This window comes from Bos grunniens, chromosome X, assembly GCF_055505025.1.
Source record: "Bos grunniens cultivar Pamir isolate PY7600 chromosome X, Bosgru_T2T1.0, whole genome shotgun sequence".
Taxonomy (NCBI): Eukaryota; Metazoa; Chordata; class Mammalia; order Artiodactyla; family Bovidae; genus Bos; species Bos grunniens.
This window is the reverse complement of record NC_141194.1, coordinates 129,414,621-129,435,786: the sequence shown is the minus strand read 5'-3', so window position 1 is coordinate 129,435,786 and position 21,166 is coordinate 129,414,621. Positions and strand designations below refer to the sequence as shown.

Below are 21,166 nucleotides of genomic sequence, written 5' to 3'. Positions count from 1 at the left end.
CTTGGGAAAGAAGAATGGAGCTGGACGAATCAATCTTCCTGACTTCAGATGACACTACAAAGCTACAGTCATCAAGATAGAGTGGTACTGGCACAAAAACAGAAATATATACCAATGCAACAAGGTGGCAAGCCCAGAAATAAATCCATGTAACTATGGGTACCTTATTTTTGACAAACGAGGCAAGAATATACAATGGGGCAAAGACAGCCTCTTCAATAAATGGTGCTGGGTAAACTGGACAGTTGCATGTAAAAGAATGAAATTAGAACACTTCCTAACACCATACACAAAGGTACACTCAAAATGGATTAAAGACCTAACTGTAAGACCAGAAACTATAAACTCTTAGGGGAAAGCATAGGCAGAACACTTGATGATGTAAATCAAAGCAAGATCCTCTATGACCCACTTCCTAGAGTGATAAATAAAAACCAAAGTAAACAAATTGCTGCTGCTGCTAAGTCACTTCAGTCGTGTCTGACTCTGTGCGACCCCATAGACGGCAGCCCACCAGGCTCCCCCGTCCCTGGGATTCTCCAGGTAAGAACACTGGAGTGGGTTGCCATTTCATTCTCCAATGCATGAAAGTGAAAAGTGAAAGTGAAGATGCTCAGCCGTGTCCAAAGTAAACAAATGGGACCTGATTAAACTTAAAAGCTTTTACATAGCAAAGGAAACTATAAGCAAGGTGAAAAGACAACCCTCAGAATGGAAGAAAATAGTAACAAATGAAACAACTGACAAAGGATTAATTTCCAAAATATACAAGCAGCTGATATAATTCATACCAGAAAAACAAACAACCCAATCAAAAAGTAGGGAAAAGACCTAAACTGACATTTCTCCAAAGAAGACATACAGATGGCTAATAAACACCTGAAAAGATGCTCAACATCGCTTATTATTAGAGAAATGGAAATCAAAACTACAATGAGATATCACCTCACACTGGTCAGAATGGCCCTCATCAAAAGGTCTACAAACAATAAATGCTGGGAAGGGTGTAGAGAAAGGGGAACACTCTTGTACTGCTGGTGGGAATGTAAATTGATACAGCCACTATGGAAGATGGTATGGCGATTCCTTAAAAAAATAAGAATAAAAGTACCATATGACCCAGCAATCCCACTCCTAGGCATATACCCTGAGGAAACCAAAATTGAAAGAGACATATGTATACCATTGTTCACTGAAGCACTATTTACAATAACTAGAACATGGAAGCAACCTAGATGTCCATCGACAGATGAATGGATAAAGAAGTTGTCATGTATATTCACGATGGAATATTACTTAGCCATAAAAGGAACACATTTGAGTCAGTTCTAATGAGGTGGATGAATCTAGAATCTATTATACAGTTAAGTGAGTCAGAAAGAGAAAGATAAATACTGTATTCTAACACATATACACGGAATCTAGAAAAATGGTACTGAAGAAATTATTTACAGGGCAACAATGGAGAAACAGACATAGAGAATAGACATGGACATGGGAAGAGGGGAGGAGAGGGTGAGATGTATGGAAAGAGTAACATGGAAACTTACATTACCATATGTAAAATAGTTAGCCAATGGGAATTTGAGGAAACTCAAACAGGGGCTGTATATCAACCTAAATGAGTGGGGTGGGGAGGGAGATGGGAGGGAGTTTCAAAAAGGAGGGGAAATATGTATACCTACCTATGGAGAAGGAAATGGCAACCCACTCCAGTGTCCTTGCCTGGAGAATCCCAGGGACGGGGGCGCCTGGTGGGCTGCCGTCTATGGGGTCACACAGAGTCGGACACGACTGAAGTGACTTAGCAGCAGCAGCAGCAGCATGGCTGATTCATGTAGAGGTGTGACAGAAAACAGCAAAATTCTGTAAAGCAATTATCCTTCAATAAAAAAATAAATTAATTTTTAAAAAAAGAATGAAGGGACAGTAATACCATCCTTTAAAAATAAAATATAATGGAATACCATGAGTAACAGTACATCAACAAACTGAATAATTTAGACAAAACTGACAAATTCCTAGAAAGACACAAACTGTTAAAATTACTCAAAAAGTAAAAGAATATCTAAATCCAACTATATAAAAAAGTAAAGTCACTGAATAAATAATCTAACAACTTACCACAAAGAAAATCCCAGGCCAAAAGGGTTTCTCTAGTGAATTCTACAAAAATATTAATACCAAGTTTCACAAACTCAAAGAGCAGAAAAGACAAGACATTTAACATCCTATGAGGTATTGCTGCTGTTGTTGTGTAGTCTAAGCCATATCTGACTCTCTGTGACCTCATGGACTACAGCACACCAGGCTTCCTTGTCCTCCACTATCTCCAGGAGTTTGCTCAAACTCATGTCCATTGAGACAGTGATGCTATGTAACCGTCTTATCCAAGAGCCAACTCATTGGAAAAGCCTCTGATGCTGGGAAAGATTGAAGGCAAAAGGAGAAGGGGGAGGCAGAGGATGAGATGGTTAGAGGTAAGTATTACCCTGATACTAAAACCAAACAAAGACATCATAAGAAAAGAAAACTATAGACCAATAATAACTTTAAGAAATAGAGATGCAAAAATTCTCAAGGAAACAATAGAAAATCCAATTCAGAAATATATAAAAAGGACTGTACAACATGACAAAATGGGATTTATCCCGAGAATGCAAAGTTGGCTTAACATCCAAGAGTTAGTTAATATAAAACACCATAGCAAAAAATTAAAAGGGGAAAATACATGATTATCACAATAGAGAGAGAAAAATCATTTGACAAAATCTGTCACCCATTCATTGATACAAAGATAATAATAAACACTTAATCAAGCTGGGAATGAGAGTGAACATCTTCAATCTGATAAAAGGCATCTAGGAAAAATCCCAGACATAACATCATGTTTAATGATGAAAGGCTGAATGCTTTCCCCCACAAGGTTGGAAACAAGGAAGTCCATTCTAGCTGCTTCAGTTGCATAATACTGGAGATTCCTGCCAGGGAATTTAGGCATAAATAAATAAAATGTGTCCACATTGGATAGGAAGAAGTAAAAGTGCTTATTTACAGGTGACATAATCTTGTATATAGAAAATCTTAAGGAATCCACAAAAATGAGTTCAGTAAGAATGCAGGATAGAAGATCAATATTTAAAAATTCAACAGTCTTTCTATAAGTAGCAATGAACAATCCAAAAATAAAATTTAAAAAAATTATATTTACAATATCAAAAAGAGTAAAATATTATGAGTAAATTTTTTAAAGTAGTATAAAACTTATAATCCAAAAACTGACAAAATATTATTGAAAGAAATTAAAGAACATTCAAATTAATGTAAAGACAGCCCAAGTTCATGGATTTAAAAACTTAATATTGTTCAGATGGTAATATTCCTCCAAACTGATCTACGGATTCAACATGATCCATAACAAAATCTTAGCTGGTTTCTTTGGAGATATTGATAAGCTAATTTTGAAATTCACACTGAAAGTCTAGGTACCCAGAATAGCCAAAACATTCTAGAGAAAGAAGAAAAAAACTGAAGATTCATACTTCCTGATTTCAAAACTAACTACAAAGCAACAGCCGTCAAAGACCATGTGGTGTTTCATAAAGATAGCTATCTAGATTAATAAAATAGAATTAAGGATCCAGAAACACGTATAAATAATGGAAAAAGTCTTTTAACAAATGATTCCGGGACAACCAACAGCCACGTGAAAAAGAATGAAGTTGGACCCCCTTCTTACAATACACACAAAAAATAACTCAAAATAAATCATAATCTTAATGTAAGATATAAAAGTATAAAACTCTTAGAGGAAGATAAAGGAGTAAATCTTTGTGATCTTAGGTTACACAAAACATTTATGAGAGACAAAAGAAAAAATTAGCTAACTGGATTTCATGAAAATGTTAAACTTCAATGCTTCAATGAACATCATGAAGAAAGTGAAGAGGCAACCCACTGAATGGGAGAAAAGTATTTGCAAAGCCTAGGTACAATAAAGGACTCGTATCTAGAATGTATACAGAACTGCTGCTGCTGCTGCTAAGTCGCTTCAGTCGTGTCTGACTCTGTGTGACCCCATGGACTGCAGCCTACCAGGCTTCTCCGTCCATGGGATTCTCCAGGCAAGAACACTGGAGTGGGTTGCCATTTCCTTCTCCAATGCCTGAAAGTGGAAAGTGAAAGTGAAGTCGCTCAGTCGTGTCTGACTCTTAGCGACCCCATGGACTGCAGCCTACCAGGCTCCCCCATCCATGGGATTTTCTGGGCAACAGTACTGGAGTGGGGTGCCATTGCCTTCTCCGTATACAGAACACTTAATACTAAAAAGGAAATAATAATTTAAAATGGCAAAGGATCTGAATTGACATTCAATTGGGCAACCCTGTGCTGCACTCAGTCATGTTCAACCCTTTGCAACCCCATGAACTGTAGCCCATCAGGCTCTTCTGTTCATGGGAGTTCCCAGGCAAGAATACTGGAGTGGGTTATAATCTTCCTCCTCCAGGGGATCTTTCTGACTCAGGGATTGAATCTGAGTCTCCTGTGCTCCTGCATTGCAGGCAGATTGTTTACCCACTGAGCCACTGAGGAAGCCCAAAATGTATCACAGACTTAATAAAACTTGAAACTGTAAAACTTTTAGATAAAACATAGAAGAAAAATTCCAAGATCTAGGGCTACTCAGTGTCATATCTTTTTACCTTTTCATACTGATGCTGGGAAAGATTGAGGGCAAGAGGAAAGGTGGGGACAGTAGATGAGATGGTTGGATGGCATCAGTGAGTCAATGGACATGAGTTTGAGCAAACTCAGGGAGATAGTGAAGGAGAGGGAAGCCAGCTGTGCTGCAGTTCGTGGGGTTGCAAAGAGTCAGACACAACTTAGCAACTGAACAACAAGGTCTACTCAATTAATTCATTTTTAAAATTAAAGTGTAGGTGATTTATACTATTGTGCTAACTTCTGGTGTACAGTAAAGTGATTCAGTTAAATATATATATATATATATATATATATATACACACACACACACATAAATGCTTTTCATATTTTTTTCTGTTATGGTTTATTACAAGATATTGAACATAGTTCCCTGTGCTATACAGTGGAGAAGGCGATGGCACCCCACTCCAGTACTCTTGCCTGAAAAATCCCATGGACGGAGGAGCCTGGTCGGCTTCAGTCCATAGGGTCACTAAGAGTCGGACACGACTGAGCGACTTCACTTTCACTTTTCACTTTCATACATTGGAGAAGGAAATGGCAACCCACTCCAGTGTTCTTGCCTGGAGAATCCCAGGGATGGGGGAGCCTGGTGGGCTGCCATCTATGGGGTCGCACAGAGTCGGACACGACTGAAACGACTTAGCAGCAGTAGCAGCAGTGCTATACAGTAGGACCTCGTTGTTTATCTATTTTATTAATATATATAGTAGTTCATATTAGCTAATCCTGAACTCCTAATTTATCCCTCCCTTACCCCTTTTTCCCTTTAGTAACTACGTTTGTTTTCTATGCCTGTGAGTCTGTTTCTCTTCTGTAAATAAAATCATTTGTATATTTTTTATTCCACATATAAGTTATATCATCTGATATTTGTCTCTCTTTCTGGCTTTTTTCACTTACTATGATAATCTCTAGGTCCATCCATGTTGCTGCGAATGGCGTTATTTCATTCTTTTGATGGCTCAGTTATATTCCATTGTGTATATGTACCATATCTTCTTTATCTATTCCTCTGTGGATGGACATTTAGACTACTTCCATGTCTTGGCAAGTGTAAATAATGCTGCTATGAATATAAGGGTGCATATATCTTTTCAAATTAAGAGTTCAGGGATAGCTGGATCATATGACCACTCTATTTTCAGTTTTTTAAGGAACCTCCATAACGTTCTCCATTATGAGAAAACATTACCATAAAGAAAGCTGAGTGCTGAAGAATTGATGCTTTTGAACTGTACTGTTAGAGAAGATGCTTGATAGTCCCTTGGACTGCAAGGAGATCAAACCAGTCAATCCTAAGGGAAACCAGTTCTGAATATTCATTGGAAGGACTGATGCTGAGGCTGAAGCTCCAATACCCTGGCCACCTGATGCCAAAGGACTCACTGGAAAAGACCATGATGCTGGGCAAGATTGACGACAGGAGGAGAAGGGGATGACAGAGGATGAGATGGTTGGATGGCATCACGGGCTCAATGGACATGGGTTTGAGCAAGATCCTGGAGCTGGTGATGGACAGGGAAGCCTGCTGTGCTTCAGTTCATGAGGTCACAAAGAGTCGGACATGACTGAGCGACTGAACTGAACTGAACTGAACTGATAATGTTCTTCAGAGTGACTGCACCAGTGTATACTCCCACCAACAGTGTAGAAGGTTACCCTTTTCTCCACACTCTCTCCAGCATTTATTATTTGTAGACTTTTTGATAACGGCTATTCTGACTGGTGCGAGGTGATACCTCATGGTAGTTTTGATTTGCATGTATCTAATAATTAGCATTGTGGAGCATCTTTTCATATTAGACAATTAATTCTTGATGCTAAGTCATGATCCATGAGAGGAAAAACTGATAGATTGGACTCATCAAAACTAGAAATTCTGCTCTGTCAAATAGCATGGGAAAAAGTTGAAAAGACAGGCAATGAGTCAAGAAGAAATACTGCAAGCAACATATCTAACAGAGAGTAATATTAAAGAATATGTAACTCCCAAAGCTCAACAGTTAAATAAACAGAGAATCCCATCAGAAAACAGGCAAATGACATTCTACCACAGAGGACCTACAGATGGCTAATAAGCATGTGAAAAGATGTTGAACATTATTAGTCATCAGGAGAAGGGATAGTAAAATCACAATGAGATATGACTACACATCTATCAGAATGGCTAAAATGTAAAAATAACAACACTACATGCTGGAAAGGATGAGGAGAAACTGGATCACTCACACATTGCTGGTGGGAATGTGAAATGACATACAGTCATTCTGGAAAACTGTTCAACAGTTTCTTACAAAACTAAACATGCACTTACCAAACGTCCCAGCAATTGCATTCCTGAGCATTTATCCTAGAGAAATGAACACTTAGCATCCCACAAAAGCCTACACATGAATGTTCATAGCAGCTTTATTCATAATAGCCCCAAACTAGAATCAGCCCAGATGTCCTTCAACAGCTGAATGGTGAAATAAACAGTGGTACATACTTACCATGGATTACCCTGTAGCAATAAAAAAAAAAAAAGAGAGAGAGAGAATGAACTATTGCTACAAGCAACAGCTTGGATGAATCTTGAGTGAATTATGCAAATCATAAGAGGTACCCCAAACTAGCTCTCACTCCTAATCCAGCAGAACCATGGTGTCCCAGAATTACAAACTGAAAGCCACCAGTGGCCCAGACACCTAAGGTGCTCACTATTAAAGCTGCCGGTTTGCACAAGACCATTGCCTTCCTCTAAGGCCCTGAAGCAGATGTGGATACACTGTCCCCAAAGCTCTTTCTAGGAGGGCAAGGTCAGAGTCACTAAGAGGCAATCTGTCATTTAATTACAGCAAGAGTTTACCTTCTTTTCCCAGCGGTATTTCTATTTCTCAGACCCAACTTTAGCTTCTGACATTTCAATCAAAACTCCTACTATTTCTTCACTATTTCCACCTGCTCAAAGTTCTAGGAGAACAGTTGTTTTCTTCCTTCAAGTTTCTTGCACTAATCTAAGAAATTCAGAGGCCACCAAAGTACATAATTGAAAACCAAACGATATAGCTGTACAGACTTCGGGCTTTCTGGAACTTGGATATCTCCATTTTAGCAGACTCTCTGCATACAAGAGCTCCTCTCTGTTAACCAGAAAATGCTGCATCCTGGAGTCAGACCTCAGCAAACCAAAAGAGCAAGATGTTTGTGGTCCCTGGCTTCTTTGCTGTGTGAATGGAAATCTGACCTCTTTGACATTCTCTAGAGATGTTCCTGGAGAAGGCAATGGCACCCCACTCCAGTACTCTTGCCTGGAAAATCCCATGGACGGAGGAGCCTGGTGGGCTGCAGTCCATGGGGTCGCTAAGATTCAGACACGACTGAGCGACTTCACTTTCACTTTGCACTTTCATGCATTGAAGAAGGAAATGGCAGCCCACTCCAGTGTTCTTGCCTGGAGAATCCCAGGGACGGGGGAGCCTGGTGGGCTGCCGTCTATGGGGTCGCACAGAGTCAGACATGACTGAAGCGACTTAGCAGCAGCAGCAGAGATGTTCCCAGCCAAAGGTCACAACCGAGACCCCCACACCCAGTTCTCTGATACTGGAACCAGAACCTTGCTACAATGAATAATGGTTTCATCACTATGGTTTAAAAGAAAAACAAATATGACATTCAATGAAGAGCATCACAATCTTGTTCATTCCAATCCAACCATACTTTTTCAAAGGAGAGAGATTGTCAGTGTAACTGCTCACTTCCATACACACAAATCCTATATGCAGCCTTTAACAGAGCATTCAGCTGAACTCTGGAACATGATGAGCTGCTTCCCTCCAACAGAGTTGGGCAAGGTGCCTGCAGTACAGGACTCCCTCCCTGAGAAATAAGCTGAGCTAATTTGGCTTCATTCAATGGTCTAGCCAAGTCATACCCCTTCAACTCCCCCCAAGTCAAAAATATACCCCATCCCTGAATAGGAAAAACAGTTGGAAACCAAAAAGTGTGATTTTAGTCTCATTCTGATGGATCTTGTGACATCTAGGTTTCTAAACCTCTCAATAATAATTTTTCAAGGCCATCTGGAATAAATAGAAGTCCCACTGAAAGCTGCATGTATGAAAATTGTGGTATTTTAAGTGGATTTTATCCTTAAATGCATAAACCAAAAAAGCATGCAAGCAATTGGATTAGAAAAGCAAGGTGCTTTTTAAAAAAAAAAAAAAAAAAACTCTCTAATTGGCATTAAGTCACCAAACATTGTCAAACACATATCACTTGCTTAATTATTTTGTGTGCACATGTATATATCTTTATAACTTCATAAACATATAAATGAGAGGGAAATGCAGATTTAATGTACATCCATATGGCAATAAATACAAAAGCTGCCAGATTGTAAAATGCTATACTAATGCTAAAATGATACCATTTTTTCTTTCGCTTTGCTTCCAAGTCACAAAGAACAAATTGAGAGTAGAGGTGCAAAGTAAGGATCCTCAACTAAAAGGGGACATACACAGAGACCTTTTTGTCCAGTAATGCAAAGTATTTTTTAATACCCATCTTCAGCTCTGTATTCTATTTGTCTAATTATCTTTCATTAATCTTACAGTGAGTTTATGCATAAAATGATTTCTACAGGTCCATTAAAATTTTTATTGAAGAAGTTGTTCAGTCGCTAAGTTGTGTCCGACTCTGAGACCCCATGGACCACAGCACGCCAGGCTCTTCTGTCCTCCACTACCTCCTGGAGTTTGCTCAGATTCATGTCCATTGAAGAAGTTTTTCATAAACAGCCTACATCATTCACCCCAATAAGCTTCATTTCAGCACGGCTTTCATTAATTTAGGGCTTCCCTGGTGGCTCAGATGGTAAAGCATCCACCTGCAATGCAGGAGACACGGCAGACAGGAGTTCGACCCCTGGGTAGGGAAGATCTCCTGTAGAAGTACCCACTCCAGTTATTCTTTCCTGGAGAATTTCATGGACAGAGGAACCTGGCAGGCTACAATCCATAGGGGCACAAAGAGGGACACGACTGAGCAACTAACACTTTCACTTTTTTCACTTTTTAACAAGTTTTAGTTGGTGTATTACACTCAGTGTATCACTTTCAGCAAAACCAATCACAGAAATAATAAATATGTTTGCCTCTAGTGTACATGACAAATCGGCTCAAACGGTTTTTCAACCTTCAAGATGTTGTGCCAGTTCATCTTCTACATAGCAAAGTCTCAGCCGTGAGGCTTCTGCTGAGTTGGCCATCATCCCAAGGTCAAACTCTCCTCCGGTTGTACTGGGCATCTTTTTACCATCCTTCCAAGCCTTCAACCTAATTTCTTTGCTGCCTGCACTGTCTGCCAGCCTGGCAGGCCCAGGCTCATTTGCATATTCTCTCAAATGGCTCTTTTCTAAAGCTGCCTCCTCCAGAGGAGAGAGAACGGTCACTCCTATGGGAAGTACTACACTCACTTGGTTATTTCAGTAATACAACACACTGTTAGCATCTACATGATGAGCCCCTGGGATAAGTGCTAGTTTCAGGATTCATTTTCTCTGGGACCCCTCACTTGAAGTTGAGAAAAAGCTTTATTTCACTGGCTCCTCATGATCCAAGATCGTATGAGCTGCCCTGGCTGAGCTCATTCACACTACTCTCCAAGGGCTGTGTCTATTCAGACCAAAATGAGCAAAAAAACCCAATGGTCATTCATAGAAACAGGCCATGGACAGAGCAGTGCAACTGACATGGCTAATGAGGCAACTGTCAACATTCAAGAAGTAAAATGCCCTGGCCTCTTACAAATCTTGTGAAGTGGATGCACCATAATTTAAGTCCACATGGAGCATAATTTAAAATACATTAAGGTCTTCATTTTCCTTATATAGAAAAAAAATCTTTCCTCTAACCTAAATCCTTCCCCCCCACCAAAAAAAAAAAACATAATTCTTTTGTGTAAATCATTGTTGAAAGCATTTACAATATCTTGGATATCTAAATCCTTATTTAAAAGGGGAAAAGAAGAGCTGCAAAATTTACCTTTAGAGAGTGATTTTATTAAACATTGTTAAAGGTGCCTTAACATGTTGGAACCTGTTATTTGCAGATAGTCACCTCAGGTCTCCATTCCACTTATTTTGTATAGACACATAGCCAAAAAAGAGGGTACAGGCTTTTACTATGGAGAAAAGTGTGTGCTCAGTCATGTCCAACTATTTGGAACCCGATTGCCTGTAGCCCACCAGGCTCCTCTGTCACCAGATTTTTCCAGCAAGAATACTGGAATGGGTTGCCATGCCCTCTTCCAGGGGATCTTCCTGACCCAGGGATCGAACCCGTGTCTCCTCCATCTCCTGCACTGCAAGCAGATTGTTTACCACTGAGCCACCAAGGAAGCCCTACAGAGAACAGTAGAGAGGCTCTTTAAAAAACTTAAAGAGTTATCATACAATTCTGCAATCCCACTCCTGGGCATATATCCAGAGAAAACTCTAATTTGAAAAGACACATGCACCCCTATGTTCATAGCAGCACTATTCACAACAGCCAAGACAAGGAAGCAATCTAAATGTCTATCAACAGATGAATGGATAAAGATGTGCTATATATATAGTGTAATACTGCTGCTGCTGCTAAGTCACTTCAGTCGTGTCTGACTCTGTGTGACCCCAGAGATGGCAGCCCACCAGGCTCCCCCGTCCCTGGGATTCTCCAGGCAAAAACACTGGAGTGGGTTGCCATTTCCTTCTCCAATGCATGAAAGTGAAAGTGAAGTTGTTCAGTCATGTCCGACTCCTAGTGACCCCATGGACTGCAGCACACCAGGCTCCTCCGTCCATGGGATTCTCCAGGCAAGAGTGCTGGAGTGGGCTGCCATTGCCTTCTTTGAGTATAATACTACTCAGCCATAAAAAATAATGAAACAATGCCATTTGCAGCAGCATGGATGGACCTAGAGGTTATCATACTAAGTGAAGTAAGTCAAAGACAAAATCATATGATAGCACTTATATGTGGAACCTTAAAAAAATAATACAAATGAACTTATTTACAAGAACTAAACAGACTTGTAAACAGAGAAAACAAATTTATGGTTGCCAAAGGGGAAATGGGTGAGGGGTGAATTAGGAGTTTAGATATGAACAGACACACACTGCTGCTGCTGCTAAGTCGCTTCAGTTGTGTCCGACTCTGTGCGACCCCATAGACGGCAGCCCACCAGGCTCCCCCGTCCCTGGGATTCTCCAAGCAAGAACACTGGAGTGGGTTGCCATTTCCTTCTCCAATGCATGAAAGTGAAAAGTGAAAGTGAAGTCGCTCAGTTGTGTCCGACTCTTAGCAACCCCACGGACTGCAGCCGACCAGGCTCCTCCGTCCATGGGATTTTCCAGGCAAGAGTACTGGAGTGGGGTGCCATCGCCTTCTCCAAGACACACACTACTATATATAAAATAGATAAACAACAAGGACCTACTATACAGCACAGGGAACTATATTCAATGTCTTACCATAAACTATAATCGAAAAGAATCTGAAAAAGAATATATATATGCTATATATCATACATGTATATATATATTATATTACACATGTATATATGTTATATATACTTAACATATATATGTATAACTGAATCACTTTGTTGTACACCAAAAACTAACATATTGTAAATCAACTGCTGCAAAGTCGCTTCAGTCGTGTCCAACTCTGTGCGACCCCAGAGATGGCAGCCCACCAGGCTCCCCCGTCCCTGGGATTCTCCAGGCAAGAACACTGGAGTGGGTTGCCATTTCCTTCCCCAATGCATGAAAGTGAAAAGTGAAAGTGAAGTCGCTCAGTCGTATCCGACTCCTAGCGACCCCATGGACTGCAGCCTACCAGGCTCCTCCGTCCATGGGATTTTCCAAGCAATCAACTATACATCAATAAAAAGAATAAATAAAAAAGGATGGCAAGGGCTTTTTGAGGTTTGTCTGAGAATTTAATGAACATTAAAACATATCAGACAGGCTATGTGTCTCAGCTGGTTTTAAATGCCAACTCCAATACTGACCAGGATGTAAATTTAGGCAGGTTATACATCTCACCCAATTACCTGTTTTCTTGTCTTCAAATGGGTTTTTTACACACCTATGTCAGAGGGTTGTTTTGAGGATTAAATGAGAAAAATATATATTATGCCTTTGGCATAGGGCTTGGCTCAGTAGCTAGCCCAAAACACTAATACATCTTCACAGAAAGTCAGGCCTAGCTACCTGGGTCAAACCATCAGTTTACAGCACTTCTCTTTGCCTGAGTCTTGAAGTTTTCCACTTTTTCTTCAGTTGTATTCCAATAAAACTTTACTTACAAAAACGGGTGGAGACAAGATTTGACCCAAAGTTTGCAAACTGTAGTACAGATAATATGTCTAATGCAGATGCTACAAATACTGTGTATGTGTGTGCATATATATAGCTTAGATATGATTTTTCTAAAGTTTGATTTGGCGTATATTTATGAGTGTGTTGACTATCTGCATGTTTGTGTGAAAGGGCCTTGTGAATGTTCACCCAAAAGAACTTTGGAGAAATGTGTCTGAGTATTTTTTACATAAAGGAGATTGTTTTCATAAAGGACAAGTTCTTCCATTACTGTTACATAATCTGTCAAATGCAAATATTTGTAGAGCCCTCTGAAGAGGACTCCACATGGGTTCCCCACGTGGGTAAAGATAACAAAACATGAGTAATAAGTGAAAGTCGCTGAGTCATGTCTGACTCTTTGTGACTTCATGGACTCTATATATATATACGGTCCATGGAATTCTCCAGGCCAGAATACTGGAGTGGGTAGCCTATCCCTTCTCCGGTGGATCTTCCCAGCTCAAGAACTGAACCGGTTTCCTACACCGCAGGCGGATTCTTTACCAGTTGAACTACCAGGGAAACCCATGAGTAATAATCATAGCCATAATTCTTTAGTACATATCATATGATAGGTGCTGAATCTTTGATATACATTATATAGATGCTAACATGGAGTTCTTCACTCTTGCATGTGAATTAAGAAGCTTGATGTGGTCAGTGAAAGACTGACAATAAGTGAAAGTTGCTCAATCATGTCTGACTCTTTGTGACCCCATGGACTTTACAGTCCATGGAATTCTCCAGGCCAGAATACTGGAGTGGGTAGCCTTTCCCTTTTACAGGGGATCTTCCCAACTCAGGGATCGAACCCAGGTCTCCCACATTGCAGGCAGATTCTTTATCAGCTGAGCCACAAGGGAAGCCCATTTCCAAATACATCACACTATTAATACTCCTTCCCATGCACTCAGGTATGGCCTGATCTCTTGTTCCTTCCTAAGTACCACATAGTCAGATAGAATGTGCTGTAAGTTATTTACCTACTGGAGCTTTTCCAGGCCAACTTTATGGGTTAGTATGTGGTCTGTTTTCAAAAATGTTCTGTACGTGTTTGAGAAAAAAGTGTATTTTTCTAATTGAATGCTGGTCTCCTACAATGAGTTTGTTAAGCATGTTGCTCAAATCCTGTGTATCCTTACTCATTTTTTGTTCATTTCATTTTGCAGTTTCTGAAAGAGGTTAGTAGATTTTACAGTTTCTCCTAATAGCTCTATCCATTTTCACTTTACATATTTCAAAACTATGGTATTAAGTGCTACAGGTCTAGAATTATTATCTGAACAACTGAACATTTTATCATTATCCAGTGATCCTCTTTATCCCCCCAAAAGGTTTTGCCTTAGTTAATTTAGCTACATCAGCTCCCCTCTGGTTAGTATTTGCATAGGATATCTATTCCAATCCTATCAGTGTCCTAATGTTTTAGCTTTGTCTCTCATACACAGAATATAGCTAGATTTTGTACTTTCATCAGTTGAAATGATCTATGCCTTTTAACTGGTGAGTTTAATCAACTTCTATTTATTGTAGTAACTGAGGAGTTGGCTGCCAAGATCAAAAGGACTTTTAAAAAAGTAGCTTCTTGTATCCTAGCTGTAACCTGGTAACTAACTCTAGTCAATTTCTAAACACTCTGCTTGCATTCACTCTCTTGTAAGAAGTTACCAAAAGTCCAATGATCTCCATGAGTGAATCTGAGCCGATACTATACAGTTATGGGGAAAGGTCAATTAATGCAAGGAACAGTGCACACAAGCCTAATCCATTTGATGTAAACCAATGCATTGCACACTTTCAGTTGCTCTGTATTCCTTCAGAAATGTGCATGCAAGTGATTCATTAGAACTATACTCTTCACAGAAACAAACCAATTCTCTTAGGCTCACTAGGGCATCTCCACTGGTAAAATTCAAAAACCAATCAAACTGAATAAGAAGCCCTCTTTGCAGACATTTACATGGAGAAAGAACATGATTCTTGACAATTCAGAGTAAATGAAGTGCAAATTATTCTCTTACAATATATATCAGAATTGAAGCTTAAATTGTGATTAAGAAAGAACCCACAGTTTAATCAGAAAAATTTATTTATTGGTAATTCCCATGAGCTCATATTTGATACATTTATAACATAGGATAACAAATTCAAAACTATTGCTAAGTTATAAATATGGAATTTATGCCGAATTTGCATTATTTAATTTTATTTTGAATTTGCATGTGTGCCTATATTTGAATATTTATAATATTCCAGAAAAAGCACAGTGGAATGTGCAAGACAGATTTATTTAGTGTAATGCTCTGAAATGTGTCAAAGTCTTCAACACTGTTCTTAGAGGCAAAATGGCAGAAATAACAAATGGGATGCAATAAGACCAACTGAATAATCTGTGAAGTCCAATACCTAAGGAAAGCTTTTCTGCCAATAAATATTTTACTAAAAGTTTGGACAAATATTTCTCTAAGCTTACAATGACATTGTATTAGGAGACATATACCATTAATTGGATTCTTCATTACAGTTTAATGGAAGACCAAATATTCCCATCTATACCTTTTTTTCCCCCCTAATCTCAGTGACTAAATATCTCATCTTATTTGGCACAGAATGTTGATATTAGCTTCCCAACTGCAAAACATGTTCTTTACACTGTTAAAATAGCTTGTCCCTAGAATGTAGTCTTTGTGGAGTTTCAACAATAAGATTCTGAACCTCACTGTATTTCGTGGCCCCTCTGATGCCCAGAGCAGTTGAGGAATGCAGTGTTCTAGTCCAGGGGTCCCCAACCTCTGGGATCAAGTGCCTGATGATTTGAGGAGGAGCTGATAAAATAATAATAGAAATAAAGTGCACAATAAATGTAATGCACTTGAATCATCCCCACACCATCCCCAGTCCATGAGAAAATTGGCTTTCATGAAACCGGTCCCTAGTGCCAAAGAAGTTGGCAACCCCTGGTCTGCTGCTACTGCTGCTGCTGCTAAGTCGCTTCAGTCGTGTCCGACTCTGTGCGACCCCATAGACGGCAGCCCACCAGGCTCCACCGTCCCTGGGATTCTCCAGGCAAGAACGCTGGAGTGGGTTGCCATTTCCTTCTCCAATGCATGAAAGTGAAAAGTGAAAGTGAAGTCGCTCAGTTGTGTCCGACTCTTAACGACCCCATGGACGGCAGCCCACCAGGCTCCTCCATCCATGGGTTTTCCAGGCAAGGGTACTGCAGTGGGGTGCCATCTAGTCGACTTAATTTACAGTTAACCAGGGGCAATGCTCTTATGAAGTGAAACTGCTCCAGGGGGAGGCTGCTGCAGCAGACTGGACTCCACTTCTCTCCTGGATGAGGGCAGCATGTGCACTAACTGATCTAACCCCTCAGTCATGGACGTTTAGAACCTACAATCCTTCTCCAACCCCAAGACTGTGCTCTTCTAATCAGACCATTAGCTCTTGTATCAGCTCACTTGAAAAGAGGCTCATGAGTATTCAAAGTCCAGGCTATCTTGGGTGGCTCTGGCTGAAGAAAGTAAGCCTTTTATTTCTGTGTGCCATTATTAATTTCCTGTTTCATTTAATTTTTAAACAGAGAACAAGCAATGGCAATCCACTCAAATATCTCTGTACTGTACTAGTGTAAGAGTTCCATGGATTCTTTGGAATGTGACAACAGCCAATCATCAGAAAAATCAACAATCGATGTCTGACTTATCACCTCTGCCTTTCAGTCTCAGAGTTTATTTAGCCAAGGCTGCTTTCCTCATTAAGGACTCCCAGAATATCAAGAGGCTAATGAAATAACCAGCCAATAGTCTTTAGAAACCAAAAAGCAGACATGTGTAATTTATCAAAGCCATAATTAAGCATCATTTTAAAAACTGTTAATATTTATTTTTATTATGAAAGCAATGCATACTTGTAAAGAAAATTAAAATCCTTCAAAGAAACAGAGAAAGAAAATAAGTTACTAATTGAACTATTGATATTTTGGTATTTTTCTTCCATTCTTTGCCTTTTATGCTTAGATTTGAGAGGGATGGAAAGATGATTTGCCTCTCTCCTTCCACCCCCGCCCCTTTGCTCTCTCACATAATTGTTGTCAAACTGGGCCCATAACTGTCTCTTTTCCCCTTAACATTAAATCACTACCAATTTTCCATACTCTAAAAAGAACGTTTAAATGGTTTTGAAATAATCCCTCAAGTGGATGTACTGAGATTTCTTGAACCATTCACCTATACGTTGATCAGATTTTTCCAATTTGCTACACTTAAAAATAACTCCAAGTAACTTACAGATAATGGGAGCCTCCTAGGATGCCATTGTCATGTCACCCTCTGCTTTTTCCTCATGGCACTTCCACAATTTTCAGTAATGAATTATTTGTTTCCTGTCTACCTTTCCCACTCTATGAAGCCAGGGACCATGTCTACCTGGTTCCTCACAGTGCCTCCAGCACATAGCATATTGATGAGATATTCAATAAATATTTGTAAATAAATGAATAAATAAATGAGTGAATGATAAAAAGACATGTACAGGACTGTTTTTCAGTAAAATGCCAGAAAACAAATCGTGGGTCAAAGAAATACTGTCAATGTTCTCTGTTTATCTATTTTATTTCCAAAAGAATCATTTCAATTTACATTTCCATCAACAATGTATATGAATGATGGTATTTACCACACCTTTGTCAACACTGACTACTATCCTTTTTTTGTTTGGCGGCAGTGGTGATATATACCAAGTTGTTTTTTTCCATCTGAGAAATTAATTAGAGAAGCAAAAAGCTTTTCCTACATACAATTGAAATCTGCATTTCTTTAGTACCAGTGAAACTAAACTTTTTTCCTTAGTTTAGAAACTAAAAACTAATCTTTCTCCTTTCTGTAAACTAGCTTTGGTTCCATGTTGCAAGTTTTCTGGTCATAGCCTTTGTTTTTCTGCTCAATTCGCTGGAGTTCTTTTTCCAGGAAAGATGTCAGCCTTTTGTCTGTTTTATTTGTTGTGCATATTTTCATCAGTTTGACACATGCCTTTTCATTTATTTTTGGACAGATAAACATTTCTCATTTTTATGTAATCATAACTGTCGATATTTTCCTCTATTCAAATAGTCTCTTCCTTGGCTAAGATTCCCACATGAAAACTGCAGTGATCATTTAAATAATACTGCCAACTGTGAATTCAGATTAACTGGGTTCACAGACTCCTACGCATACAACTAAGCCCTAACCTGTTTAGAACTCTGGTTCTCACTTCTTTGCAAGCTTTGGCCAGTAGAAACCTAAGCAAGTTAGACTGGTCACAGCTCTCAGTACCCTCCCAGCTCTCATTAGACCCCCTTTTCAACCTCTCTGTTTTGTCAGTGGTACCATCTTGACTCCAGACTGGAAATCAGAGCTATACCTTTAACTTGACTATAGCCTTCATTTACTTTTGTGCTTCTTACATTCCTGCCATGCGAGAGTTTCTCATACCTCTGGGGTTCAACCTTCTGGTTGCCATTACAGGACCTCTACAAGGAGGCTCCCTAACCCTCCCCCAGGCCCGAACCTTCTCGGGGACTTGTGCCATGAGGATGCCACATCCACCCACAGTGCCTCCTTCCTTCTAAATTTTGTTGTTTGCTCATTGTTTAGTCCCGAAGTCATGTCTGACTCTTTGGGCCCCATGAACCGTAGCCTACCAGGCTCCTCTGTCCATGGGATTTCCCAGGCAAGAATACTGGAGTGGGCTGCCATTTCCTCCGCCAGGGGATCTTCCCCACCCAGGGATGAAACCCGCGTCTCCTGAGAAGCCAGTTTCTTCCTAAGAACAAGCCACCTATTCCCAGAAGCCTTTCCAAACAGATCTCTCCTTTTTCTGGCCTGCTCCTCATCCTTTAGAAAGAAAAGGGCCTTAGAAAGCAACCTGTTTAAGTCTCCCATTTTACAGAGGGGGGGTGGACCTGCCAAATCATTGGTTCCTCCCCACTCCCCACCTGTCTATACTACATAGTTCTACACTTTTACCATCATGAACTTGAGGCTGAAGATGGTGACCTTGGCTTTTGGGGATTTGTCTGGGCTCTAATCTCCTCCAACTGCCAGCACTAGGCAGAGGTCATAATACTTACTCCACAAAGTTTGCTGATTAGACCTAAACTGTTACCTAAACAGATGAACTTTTCTCTATTTTTAAAATGTATTCCAATAAAGGTATGACATTTTAAAGACATTATTGATATTCAAATCATTTTCAAACAAAACCCATCTTCTTTATTAAATATCTAAAACACCAAATTATTCCGCTCTACTGTAAGTTCTGTGAGAGTAAAGATGACACATCTCTCCTGGAATATAATGGGCAGCTTCGCAAAATTTCATTTCACGAATGACAGATAGAAGAGGTGACTATTCTTTAATGTCATTTCATACTACTTAAGTTGATGACAGATATCTAGAAAAGACAAGCTCTAACATTCTTATTGCCACGTAACAGCACTAGTCTAAAATTACTATTAAGAAAATCTAATTCCAAATAGCTTTTTATACCACCTTGAGAACTTTGAGCTTGTCTGGGATGCCAGCAACATATTTGCCATCCGGGCAAAGATGTTAATTTATCATGGTGAATTTCTCCCCCTCTCCTGGGAAATACACGTGTGCAGGGCAGGAGGCAATAACAGCTCTTAGCATCCTTGGCTAATTGAAGCTGCGCCTGTGAGAATCCAGTGGCCTACAGCTTGAGGGACCAGAAGGACCGTACCACTGCCTAAACTGATCCATTCACTGGCTGCCTCGCCCTGTACCACATGCCAGTCTTGTTGTCCTGCTTCACTGCATGAGGGAAGGAGTGGAACATGGGCACCTGAGCCATGAGCAGGCTCATGCACTATGGACTTCCTACCAAGACATGGCTGTGTCAAAATAGAGCCACCTTGGGAATTCCCTGGCACTCCAGTGGTTAGGACTTGGTGCTTTCACTGACAAAGCCTGGGTTCGATCCCTGGCTAGGGAACTAAGATCTCAGAAGCCACACAGCCAAAAATAAAGCCACCTTTAAACAAAAGGAAAAGAAAAGGAAGCCTTTACTACAAGTATTAAAAAGGAGTGACCACAAAGAAGACAAAAGAGAGAGAAAGCTATGCTCCATAGAAATGCCATATTTCCTATAAGTGATAACCTAGTGGATTTCCTGTAAGTGATAACCTAGTGGATTCTAGGTGAAAATTAATTACTCTTCCCCTATGACTCCTGCAAAATGTAAAGATGCTAAATGTCTAAGATGCACCATGAATATGATGATCAGATTCTCTGACTTGGGTAGCTGAGGAAGCTGATCTTCTCCCGCCACCAACTGCCACCCTAGTGTGCCAGCCAGCACAGTGCCCGGGGGAAGAATGAGCCTGGTGCAGTTTCTCAATGCCCAGTTCTGAGGTCCTCCCACAGACTCAGGGATGCACTAGAGTTGGCTACAAACAGAGGGAATTTGGCCTGAGAAAAAGCCTGCAGGATCTGGGAGTCAGAAGAACTGATCAGCAACCACGTTTTGATACATTTTCAAAAACAGTCTTGGGAATTCTCGAATGAGCAGGATTTCGCTCTGGCCCCTAAACAACATATTCGCACACAGAGGCATGAAATGCAATTTCTAGGTTTTTTTTTTTAAAAAACAAATACGGTTCTTAATAAACTGGTGCCTTTTGCCAGCCAAGCACTCTCTCTTTGTCCTCTCCAGGCAGCGTGATGGCAGCCGTTTGCACTCAGCAGTTATATATCACCCGAGCACTTCTAGAATGTAGCAGTGGGAGCACAATTCATGTCTTGGCTTGCAGCCTCCGTGGCCTCTCATGCCGGCCTCCCCCCCACCATGGACAGATGTAGTGAGTCAGAAGGTGTCCCTTGTCGCCACTGATGGTTCCTCCTGACACTTATTCACCAGGCCCCCAGTGTATTCCCACTCTGCTCAGCTTTGCAGTGATTCCTGCCTTGGCAATGAGACGCCCCTTTGCCAACCAGCCACCAGACCTTCTCCTGGTGAGCATAAAGCTTCAGGGAGGTAGAATTCTAT

At 40.2% G+C, this 21,166-nt stretch overlaps 1 protein-coding gene across 9 annotated transcripts in view; it reads right to left on the bottom strand.

Annotated features, from left to right (window-relative positions):
• HS6ST2 (heparan sulfate 6-O-sulfotransferase 2) overlaps positions 1 to 21,166 on the bottom strand; it is a 653,947-nt gene that overhangs the window by 627,456 nt on the left and 5,325 nt on the right. Inside the window, exon 3 of one of the 9 annotated variants that reach the window (XM_086385855.1) lies at positions 10,890 to 11,110. The exons of the other annotated variants lie outside the window; for them this stretch is intronic. Within the exon in view, the coding sequence (XP_086241981.1) occupies positions 11,086 to 11,110 (25 nt within the window). The 3' untranslated portion in view covers positions 10,890 to 11,085. Of the gene's footprint in view, positions 1 to 10,889; positions 11,111 to 21,166 lie in introns of those variants that run through there. 9 annotated transcript variants of the gene reach the window in all.